At 40.5% G+C, this 12,213-nt stretch overlaps 1 protein-coding gene across 9 annotated transcripts in view; it reads left to right on the top strand.

Annotated features, from left to right (window-relative positions):
- Positions 1–12,213, top strand: part of Dock7 (dedicator of cytokinesis 7) — a 194,718-nt gene that overhangs the window by 139,444 nt on the left and 43,061 nt on the right. For all 9 annotated transcript variants that reach the window (XM_060365936.1, XM_060365933.1, XM_060365937.1 and 6 more), the window contains 4 exons: positions 967–1,136; positions 3,412–3,566; positions 9,074–9,256; positions 9,357–9,492. In XM_060365936.1, the coding sequence (XP_060221919.1) occupies positions 967–1,136; positions 3,412–3,566; positions 9,074–9,256; positions 9,357–9,492 (644 nt within the window). The remainder of the gene's footprint in view (positions 1–966; positions 1,137–3,411; positions 3,567–9,073; positions 9,257–9,356; positions 9,493–12,213) is intronic.

Below are 12,213 nucleotides of genomic sequence, written 5' to 3'. Positions count from 1 at the left end.
GGAGACAGCTCACTCCTTCAGGAAGGGGTTCTCATCCAAGCTTGAAGAGCCTCACTCCTTCAGGAAGGGGTTCTCATCCAAGCTTGAAGAGCCGAGTGGATTTCCAGCACCTACATATGCTGGGCACAACAACGTGTGCCTGTAATCCCGGCACTGAGAAGGCGGAGACAGGAGAATTCCTGTAGCTCACTGGTAACTTCTGGTCAGTGAGAGACCTTGCCTCAGAAAATTAAATGGAGAACAATTAAGGAAGACATCTGATGTCCTTCTCTGAAATCCACACATCTGCGTTTTATGCCTACACACACTCATGCCTCATACACACACGTTTCTCAGACATGAACACAAAGAATCATGTGTATATTTATGCCAAGCACATAGACAAAATAAAAATATGGAGAGGAAGTAGTCCGTTTTTTTATTAATGTGAAAAGATCTTATTTGTTGGAGTAAAAGTGAAAGCCGCCACTTCAGAACTGTCGCTCCAGAGCCAGTGAGATGGCTCAGCAGGTACAGTGTAGGCCGTGCAAGCTGACAACCCGAGCTCAATCCCAGCACCCAGGAAAAGGTAAAAGGAGAAATGCCAAAAGTTGTCCTCGAAGCTCCACACATGCACCAGGGCACGTGTCATTACACATAATAACAACATGTAAATTTTTGTTGAAATTGATACTATGTGTGCTCTTGTGTTCCTAGTCATAGAAAAGCACCAACAAGGAGTTATATCAAAGAGTTTGATAAAGTGCTTCCTTTTGATACCATATTTTCTTTACACTATTTTCAAATTTATGTATTTTATGTACTTTAAAGTGAGTATTTTATAGGAATGATAACAGAAGTATAGCTGTCAGAGTTAAGAAATTAAACAAGGCTGGTTGAGTGCCATTACTTACTATTTGTTTTGAGGATATTACTAATCTCTGTGACCCCGTTGCTTCTCCTTCTTCATCTCTTCTTTTTAAATAGACTGTTTGGATTGCATAAGAAAGTCATCAATATGGTACACAACTTACTGTCCAGTCACGACTCTGACCCACGGTACTCTGACCCTCAGATAAAGGCTCGGGTGGCCATGTTGTACCTCCCTCTGATTGGTATCATCATGGAAACTGTGCCTCAACTGTACGATTTTACAGGTACTTAATTTAATTAATGCCGTTTTCAAAGCCTGTTTTCTGAAAGTTCTAGAAAATGTCTTTTAAGGTTCAGTAACTATAAACGGCCTGGCAGTGGTGACACACACATTTAATCCCAGCACTCAGGAAGGTGGAGAGAGGCAGGTCTATCTCTGGGCTACACCGTGAATTCCAGGATAGCCAAGGCTACACAGAGAAACCCTATCTTGAAAACAAACAAACAAAAAATATAAAGGAAATACACCCTAGGGCTGGTGAGAGGCCGAGCAGTAAGCAGTAATAAGCACTGACTGCACTTGCCGAGGACCCATTCCAGTACTCACATGGTGGCTCACAACCAGGGACCCCAGTTCTCTGGGATCCAGTACACTCTTCTGGCTTCTGCAGGCACAGGCACATGTGAGGTGCACATACATGCAGGCAGAACACCCATACACATATACATGTATAATATAATTTCTTTATATACATATATAAAGAAAATTATTTTAAAATTATTTTTAAATGCAACCCTATAAAAAGAAACTGTAAATAGCCATGTTTAACCATGTTGTTAAAAACTTTTGAGTAGGGGCTGGAGGGATGGCTCAGAGGTTAAGAGCACTGACTGCTCTTCCAGAGGACCTGAGTACAATCCGAGCACCCACATGATAGCTCGCAGCTGTCTTTAACTCCTCACACAGACACACACAGTCAAAACACCAATGTACATAAAATTAAAAAAAATCTTTAAAAAATTTTTTTGAGTATTTGAGAAGATCGGTTGTGAATTCCCATAAGAAGATCTTAGTGTGAATTTTACATTCGGAGTTTATAGCAGTTCACATCTGCCTTTCAGAAAGCACAGATCCTGTGTGCATGTGCCTTGCGCACAGTAAGAGAGAATAGTTCTTAACCTCTGTCCAGTTGCCTCATGGTCTGCTTCCTCCGGGGATGTGTGACTGAAGTTAACTCGCCTGCGCATCAAGAAGCACATGTGCTCCAGGTTTTTGTGTTGAGACTACACTGCGCCATAAAACAAGAACCTCCAAAGTTTCCTTCCTCTCACTTTGGCTGTTTAGAAGGTAGTTAGATGCACAGTTTAGGATGGAACCGTATTTAAACTAGCAGCCTGATAATGTTCCTTCTAGTGTAATGAAGTCAAAAGCATTTCCTGGGTACCTGCTCTGTACTGGGAAATAACTCTTTGTCTTTAAAAGATTAGCAGAGTATGGCCTCCTGGGTTTGAATTGCTGGATTGTTTCATGCATGAAAGCAGGAACGTCCGTGCTGGTAGTTGGTTTTTTTTTTGTTTTGTTTTGGTTTGGTTTGGTTTTTTTGATTAGGTTTTTATCTAAATAGACTTGTCTATTTGCTCTGTGGAATGAAACAAATTTTAATAGTTTATGCAACAGGCTTTTTTGTTTCCTTCTGCGGTAGGTTTCTTCTCAGCTGCTGGCTGTGTCTTTCTTTGTGACTAGTCAGTTGAGGTTTCCTCAATAAAGTACTAGAATAGAACTGACTTAATGTTTAAACCTAAAAAGGCATGAATCTTGATGGCAAAAACTGATAGTGTCTTAATGGATTTAAACTGCAAATACTTTCAAGATTTGCTGCCATAACTCAGACAAGCTACATAGTCTAGAAATGTCTCAAAAACATCAAGAGAAAGTCAGATATATGCTGAATGATAAAATATAGGTAATAGTCTTTTAAAAACTATTTTCTACCATAATGTATATAAATCTATTATGAAAAGTTAACATTTATTTTAAAAATAGACACAGTATGTATACATGGTGGTATTAAAAGTTGAAGGACATATAAATATATATATAAGACTCAGCATTAAAGCAACAGCATGGATTATTTTTGGTACATACTGTGGTGCTGTAATAACTGTTTAGCTGTCTCCTGTGGCTATGACAGCGAGCTAACGTGTCAAGAGTATCTGTTTAAAGTGCTGTGACACTAATCGTCTCTGCCTAAGCATTCATACGGCCAGTAAGGTACCTCTGAAAGCAGAAAGCAGTCTGAAGGCAGCTTTTTCTCACTGTTACCAGTATCATGGTCTCAGTAGGACAGCTAGTCAACCACCATCCTATTAGTAGTTGAGTCGGGGGAGAGTAAAAATTACACATGGATTCCTGGCTCTGGGATTCCTAACCCAAGTGTTCTTCAAGAGTCAGCCAGATGTCTATATTGAAGGCTTTTTCTTTTAAAGAATCGTGGAAAGTAAGAAAGGAGGGCATAACTATTAGCTGACCTAAAGTTTTCCTCCCTTCTTCCCTTTCAGAAACACACAATCAACGAGGAAGGCCAGTTTGTATAGCCCCCGATGACTACGATAGTGAGAGTGGGAGCATGATAAGCCAGACAGTTGCCATGGCAATTGCAGGAACATCAGTCCCTCAGCTAACAAGGCCTGGCAGTTTCCTGCTCACTTCAACGGTAAAGTGAATCTCTTGTAAAATTAGTTTTTTTGTTTCATGAACCCTTATAAAATTAAATTTTTTGTTTAGCTATTTTAGACTACCAAGTATATACAAAGAGGTGTCCATTGCCAAAGTTATATTAACCGATGCAGTTATATTCTGAGCCCTGTGAAAACATTAACTTTCCCAGAATATTAAAGGTCATATATCAGGTTGTTTAAAAACCTGTTATCTTTGGGGCTTATAGGATGCAGCCCTGTCTTTTGTCTTTAAGAACTTTGTAAAGTACCTTATTTTATGTAGCTTCTTTTCTTTTTTTTTAAATTTAATTTTATTTATATATTTATTTATTACAATTTACTCAATTTGTATCCCTGCTGTAGCTTCCTCCCTTCTCTCCTCCCAGTCCCAACCACCCTCCCTCTTCTCCTTAAATGCCCTTTCCCTAGTCCACTGATAGAGAGGACCTCCTCCCCTTCTATCTGACCCTAGCTTATCAGGTCTCATCAAGGCTAGCTGCATCATCTTCCTCTGTGGCCTGGCAAGGTTGTAGCCCCCCTAGGGGAATTGATCAGAGAGCCACTGAGTTCATGTCAGAGAAAGACCCTATACCCCTTACTAGGGAAGGGAGCTCACTGGGAAATTGAGCAGCAAATGGGCTTCCTTTGAACAGGGGGTCTAAGTCCTCTCCATGCATGGTCTTTAGTTGGCTTTATCAGTCTCTGCAGGACCCCTTGGGTTCAGGTACTTTGGCTCTGTTGATCTCCTTGTGGAGTTCCTGTCCCCTCCAGGTCTTTCTATGTCCCTCTTCTTCCATAAAGATTCTGGCACTCTGCCTGAAGTTTGGCTATGAGTCTTATTGAATGGCAGAGAAACACTTAAACGAATGCTCAATGTCCTTAGTAATTTAGGAAATGCAAAATCAAAACGACCGTGAGATTTCACCTTACACCCATCAGAATGGCTAAGATAAAAAACTCAAGGGATGATGCATGCTGGAGAGGATATGGAGAAAGAGGAACCCTCCTCCATTGCTGTTGGGAATGTAACCTTGTACAACCACTTTGGAAATCAATCTGGTGCTTCCTCAGAAAATTAGGAATAGTGCTGGCTCAAGATCCAGATATACCACTCCTAGGCATATACCCAAAAGATGCCCCATCATTCAGTGAGGTCATTTGCTCAACCATGTTCTTAGCAGCTCTATTCATAATAGCCAGAATCTGGAAACAACCTAGATATCCCTAAATGGAGGAATGGATACAGAAAGTGTGGTACATTTACCCAATGGAATACCACTTAGCAAATAAAAACAAATGGTGGGATCTAGAAAAGATCATCCTGAGTGAGGTAACCCAGAAGCAGAAAAACACAAATGATATATACTCACTTATAAGTGGATATTAGCCGTATAATATAGGATAAACATACTAAAATCTGTAGCTCTAAACAGTAGACAACAAGGAGGACCCTAATTCAGAAGGTCAAACAGGATAGACATTGGAAGTAGGAGAAGACAAGAAACAGGACAGGAGCCTTCCACAGAGGACCTCTGAAAGACTCTACCCACCAAGCTATCTTTCCTTCATTTTTAAAACTCACTTTATCATCTCTAAGGAACAATCTAAAATTAATAATTACTCTTTAAATTTCATGCCTTTTAAATTTAGCAGAGTGATCTGGGAAGATATGCATGGCCTTTTTTCTCCCCTAGCAGGGAGGGCTATGAGAGCATGGAACCACGTCACATTCTTTTTTTTTTTTTTTTTTTTTTTTTTCCACTTCACATTCTTAAAGCTTTAAGTTACTTCTCTCAGAAAACATAGTAATATATATGGATGCTGCCATGTCTGGCAGCTTATTAATACCTTTATATGTTCCAAGCAGACTTATTTAACTGAAGAGCTTAACAGTTTTAGTTACTGATAAAACTGCACAACTTTTTCTACACAATGTTTTGATAACATTTCCATCTTGCCAAAAGGAGCCTATGTCTGCCATCCCCTTGTTTCTACCAACCCGGGCAAGACTGTGACTAACCTACTTTCCATTGCTGTAGACTTAAGGGTCCTGGCCATTTCATGTAAATGAAATTGTATGCTGTAACCTTTGTGTCTCCTTCCTGTGACTGCACACCATGCATGGTTTTAAGATTTCTCTATTCATCCAGCACCATGTGTCTGTGGGTTCTTTTCATCTATCTATCTGTCTGTCTGTCTGTCTGTCTGTCTGTCTACATGTTCATTCTTCTTTCCTTCCTTCTTTTCTCCCTCCCTCCCTCCCTCCCTCCCTCCCTCCCTCCCTCCCTTCCTTCCTTCCTTCCTTCCTTCTTTCCTTTCTTTCGTCTATTTTATTTCTTGAGACAGTGTTTCTCTGTGTGTGGCCCTGGTTGTCCTAGACTCAATTTGTAGACCAGGCTGGCCTCGAACTCACAGAGATCTGCCTGCCTCTGCCTCCCAAGTGCTGGGATTAAAGGTGTGTACCCCCACTTTCTGTCTCACTTTAAATTTTTTTAATAATGAAAAACAATAAAATTTTCAGTGATTGAGCTGGAGAGGTGGCTCAGAGATTAAGAGCACTGGTTGCCCTTCCAGAGGTCCTAAGTCAATTCCCAGCAACCATATGGTGGCTCACAACCATCTATAATAAGATCTGGTGCTTTCTTCTAGCCTGCAGGCAGAACACTGTTTACATAATAAATAAATAAATATCTTAAAATTTTTCAGTGATAAAGAGTAGGACTACCTTTGATTAAAAAAAAATGTGCATCCATGAATACTAAGGAAATGGATAACAGTACTCAAAATATGAAAAGCACACAAGGCATTTTAAAAAGTGGTATGATGATCACTTTTCTGGTGCTTTTTTTCTGGCCTTCAGGCGTACCTGCACTCACATACAAACACAGACACACATACATACATACATACACACACACACACACACACACACACACTCAAAGAGAGACAAAAATCTTTAATCAAAAAATACATCTTAAAATTATTTTTAAAACTTTTTCTTTAGTCATTAAGATGATGAGATTGTTCAGCTTTCAAATCTTTCTTGCTGTTCTGTTTATTTGTTTGGTGGTGGTTGAGATGGGATTTCACTCTGCAGCTCTGGATCTTGGCATCTCTCTGTCCTTCCTGTGTACAATGCTCCTTTCTTTCTTCTTTGTTTGTTTGTTGGATTTTATTTTACTTCAAATAAATGTTTTACTCAGTAGTTCCCATCATTTCTTCCTTGATATGTATTTTAAGCCTGTCAATTTTTTTTTTTATAATTGCTTTAGCTAACTGCTACTGTTTGTACATGGCATTTTCATTATTCAGCTCAAAATGTCTGAAATGTTCATGGTGATCTGTAAAGATTTCTGGCTACTTAAGAATTACACCTTGTAAATTTCTAGCTGTAAAGATTTCTAGTTACTCTCTTCTTTCTGCTCATGGTCAGAGAATGTGCATCTGGATTTCCATGAAGATGTTACATTTCCCAGATCTATGTTTAGGCCTGGTGTATGGTCCACTTTGTAAATACATGGTGTTCAGATCTGATAGTATTAGCTGGTGCTTCTGTTTAAATATTCTGGCCTTTCCTGGGTTTGGGGTTTTCTCTGTTTCCTCTGCTTTCTCTCAGAAGTTGAGGTTTAGACATTGTTACTCCACCAGATTTTGGTTTCCTTCATAGACTGATAATGACACATTCAGCAGTTTAAATTAAAATTGTTAATGTATATTGGTGGCTTACATCTTTTGTTGCCATGAAATAACTGCTTTTCTCTTTATTTTTTCCTAGTGGTTTTGAATGTCACCTTTCCCATTTAAATTCTTTCTTTATCTGAAATTAACTTTTTATGGAATGATACAAAATAGCAATTCAGTCTTTTTCCCTGTAGAGGAATAAGTTGTCCGAATATCACTTATTAAATAATCCATCATCTCATCACTGACCCACACTGTGTGTTGTTGTGGATCATATTTTCAGAATTCATAGGACACTTTGCATGCTTTCTCTTCTACTGTTTGTCCCTCCATCACACCAAAATCAATGTCCTCATCACCCTGATTTTCTAAAATGTGCTGCTATCTAGAAGAATAAATTTGTCTCTCTTGTTCCCTGCATCCACATGGTCCTCACTCATGATTGAATGTGTCAGAGGCAGTGTATGGATAAGAGCTGTTCTCTGGAGCTAATTACTAAGCATGAATCCCAGTCCCACTGTCAGCTGCAGAATATTTGGGGTGGCTGCTTTCTTGCTGTAATAAGGATGAGTGGTAATAGTTATGTCTTTGAGTGCTGGCAAGAGATAAATGAGTTCATATGCATACAGCGATTAGTGCCTTGCCTAGGACAGAGCATGTATCTGTGTTAGCTGCTCCAATCATTCTCACCTACAACACAGAAGGCAGATTGTGGAGACAAGTAAAATCAGGTCCTGGCAGTTAAGTGTATTCGGCATTCTTGAGTCTTTCCTTACTAATCTCTTTCTTTTTTTTAAGTAAATGTTCATTTTTCACGTATAGTTCATGCTATGTCCTGATACATATTACAGATAGGACATACCTTTCAACCTTATATGATGTAAATAAAAATAGCGTTTTGTTTTTTTTTTACTATATGTATGTTAGTTATTTTTCTGTTGCTGTGATAAAGCACATGGCCAAAGACAATTTAAGGAAGAAAGTCTAACATAAAAGTCCAGAGGGACAGCACCCCCGACAGCAAACAGAGGCTTAGTGGCAGAAATGGGAGGCTGAGAGCTTGTGTCTTAACCATGAGCATGTAGCAGAGACAGCAAACTGGAAATGGCTCAAGGCTTTTCACTCTCAGAGCCTGCCCCCAGTGACGTATTTCCTCCAGCAAGGCCACACTACCAGAACTTCCTCAAACACTCCCACCAACAGGGAAGCCGTGGTAAATGTCTGACAGCATGGAGGGCATTCTCATTCAAACCACCAGAGTATGGCTTCACATCTCCCCCATTGTGTCTTTGGTGATTTTTAAGAAACCGTGGTCCTCTGGACCTTACAAACATTTTTTTACTATTAGTTTTGAATACATACTACATACTACCACTTACTCGGAGTCAATTGCTTTGCTCATTTGTTCTCATTCTCTCGGATGTTCTATGATATGTTCTTTGGGTTTTAACAGTAGAAACTTTGTTTTCTCTTTATGCTTTTTCCTACCATGTATTGTTCTCTGATGGCAGTTCTGCCACATTAAAAGCAAATGTCTACTGCCCTTCGTTAAACTTCTACTGGCTGGCTTTCCCCTGTGTTATCTAAATGAAATGACCTTTGGAGTAGTATACTTATAAGAAAATTCTATTTTAAAGTATTTACTTGTTTGTACATTTGATTTTAGGTAGAGTCTTGGTATATAACCAGGCTTGCCTAAAGCTTGATAGGTAGCTCAGCCTAGCCTCAAACTTGGAGGCCTTCTACCTGTGTTGCCCAAATACTGGAGTTATACAAGTGATCACTGGTCACTGCGTCTCATGCTCCTGTTCTTGGTTTTCAGAGTGGCAGGCAGCATACCACCTTCTCGGCGGAATCAAGCCGGAGCCTTTTGATCTGTCTGCTGTGGGTGCTCAAGAACGCCGATGAGTCAGTTCTGCAGAAGTGGTTCACCGACCTCTCGGTCCTCCAGCTGAACCGGCTGTTAGATCTGCTTTATCTGTGTGTATCTTGCTTTGAGTACAAAGTAAGTAGCCATTACACCATTGGAACGTACAAGGAAGTAAAGTAACATGGAAAGGAAGAAGGAAATGTCCTCAGTGCCTCTTTTGATGTTTACATTTTAGGGGAAAAAGGTGTTTGAAAGAATGAATAGTTTAACCTTTAAGAAATCAAAAGACATGAGAGCCAAGCTTGAAGAAGCCATTCTGGGGAGCATCGGTGCCAGGCAGGAAATGGTACGGCGGAGCCGAGGGCAGCTCGGTAGGTGCATCTTCTCCTCCTGGTCAGGGCTGCACCACTTCCAAGAACTGCGTTGTATAGTTATCACTGCTGCAAGCCCAGTGACTTTCCAAAAACTCTTTGGACAAAACTGAATCACCAGGGTAGTTGGTTCTCTGAAGATGCTAGCTTAAATTCTGGTGTCAGATGATGGGCGTGTGTCCTAGGTTGCTGTGGATGGTCTCAGCTTTGCCCTTGTGTTAGTATCCTTCCCATTCCTTTTAAAAATACTTTCGATTCAGGGCAAAATTAAGCACTAACAGAGATACACATGCCCTCCATGAAGACACGTGCATGGCTTCCTCCGCCATCAGCCCTTCTTACAATGGTAACCCACACAGCACACCGTCACCCAGGCTAGTGTGTGATAGGTCTGCTCTACGGAACTTGCCCTTGACTGTTGTTCCAGTGTGCACACTAAATTAATATATTGTGTATCAAATGCAAAAATGTTGCCCACAAGACTAATATGTGAGGGAGGGAAAAAATAGTTTTTTCCCAGTTGAAGTCTGTTTCTAATCCACAGTTGGCTGCCATTAACCTTCGCCATGATATTTAATCTCCCAGCTTCTTTTTCCTAACCTCTAGGTAATTATTTTTAAAAATTAGAGGTAGTGCAAGTGCCTGATCTTACCACCTTTGTGATGATAATGTATGTGTGAGCATTTGCTAAATTTTCCAAGTTTTTAGCAAATGCTAAAAAATGGCTAATAAACACTAACATTGATAAAAATTCTGTAATGTCAAAGGAATGGCTCAGTCATCTGTATAAAGAATACATACTAAACACATGTATTTGTTGGGTATGAAATGTGGAGAATGTGAATCTGTGATGAATTTTACTTTCTACTTTATATATTTGTTCATTTTGAGATGGGTTCTGGTCTGGTGGTCTAGCCCTGGAACTGACTTTGTAGAACAGGCTAACCTCAGCTGTTGGTGGTCGCACTATCTCAATCCTTAAGTATTGGGATTATAGGTGTGTGCCACCACATCTGGCCTATGAGCTGTAATTGTTAGAAGTTTTCTGACATGCCATTAGCATAGATCATTTATTTAAATAGCTTTTATAAGCTGTAGATGTTTAGAATTTAATGATGAATAAGACACACTCTGCCTGGGAAAGAAACTATAGAGCTCAAACCTACAATCCCAGCATGGGGGTAGGCAAGTCCTGCCCTTAGCATAAGAACTGTTGGCACTAATAGCTATTGGGAGCAGAAGAATCAGTTTTCTTTAAGGATGTGATCCCGGGGTGTTGACCATGCTTCATGGCGGCTCTGCACCCAGCAGTACCTGAGTAATGCAGATTGAACTCAGTGGTTAAAAGGAAGAGGGAGAAGTGGAAGGGGTGAGAAGTTGGGGAAGGGGTAGTACGGTTAATATGATCAAAATACATTTCAGAGTAAGGCTGAAGAGCTGACTCAGCGGTTAAGCATTCCTATGCTCTTGCGGAGAACCTGAATTCAGGTCTCAGCAGGCATGTTAGCAGGTGGTTTACAACTGCCTGTGGTTTCAGTTCCCTGGGGATCCATTGTCTCCAGCCTCCATGAGCACCTGCCCTTGAGTACACAGACACACAAACATGTAATTAAGTACTAATAAATATAGAAAAAACTATTTCAAATTTAAACGTTCAGAAAGGCAGGAAAGAAAAACAATGGGAAAGCATAGAGATTTGTCTGTCATTATATAAAATGATCTCTGTTTCTTAGGGGTATTTGGTTGGTTGATTGGTTGGGTTTTTTTCCAAGACAGGTGTTTTTTTTTTTTTTTTCTCTGTGTAGCCTGGCTGTCATAGATTCACTTTGTAAACCAGGCTGACCTTGAACTCACAGAGATCCTCCTGCCTCTGCCTTCCAGAGTGCAGGGCGGCTTATAAGTGTGAGCCACCATGCCTGGCTTTGTTTCTTAGTATTTTTAAAATTCCTTTGTCAACTCTGAACTTTTACCTTCATTGCTCTTCCTTCCTCTCCAACAGCTTTAAGTGTCACTGTTTTCAGAAGTCAGAGTCTTCCTTTCCTAGTTGGAAGCTTGAAATCTGACCCCAGCACATGCTTGTGTATTTCCCACCAGTCTCCATGCGTTCTCCACTCAGGATAGATTTCTGGTGCCTGTCTCTTCCAAAGACTACCCATGCCATCCAGTCTGCCTTCAAACCTAAAATCCTAGACAAAGAAGCCCCTTTCCTATAGAAAGTAGACCAAAGGAAGTAATTGTATATGGACACAATAGTTCTCAGCAGTTACGTTCGGCAACTCCCAACCTCCTGCAGCCTCAGCTCCAGCGCACCCAGTACCCTCTTCTAACCTCCGTGGGGGTCTCTCCCTCTGCTTCTCCCTCTCTCTCCTTCTCTCCCCTACCTCTCTCTCTCCCTCTCTTTCTCTCGCATAGAAAATATCTTCTTTTTAAAAAAAGAAAGATTTTAATCTCACTCTTACAGGTTTGTGTGGGGGGGGGTGTTTATTTTCATGTTTGTGTGTGTGTGTGTTGGCTGGGCTGTGTACTTTGCAAACGTGTGGAGGGCTAAGGTTGATAAGATAATCTTTTTCAAGATTCCTTCTTATTCTTTGAGGCAAGGTCTTGCAGTTAAGCCAGAGCACTCCGAGATGACCATCTTGCTAGCCAGTTTGTTCCAAGGGTCTCCTTTCTCCTCCCAAGGCTAAAATTATGAGCAGGTTACCACATCTGCCCTGCGTGGGT

This window comes from Meriones unguiculatus, chromosome 12 (genome assembly GCF_030254825.1).
Source record: "Meriones unguiculatus strain TT.TT164.6M chromosome 12, Bangor_MerUng_6.1, whole genome shotgun sequence".
Taxonomy (NCBI): domain Eukaryota; kingdom Metazoa; phylum Chordata; class Mammalia; order Rodentia; family Muridae; genus Meriones; species Meriones unguiculatus.
Note: the sequence above shows the minus strand (reverse complement) of the source record. Positions and strands in the feature narration are given on the sequence as shown.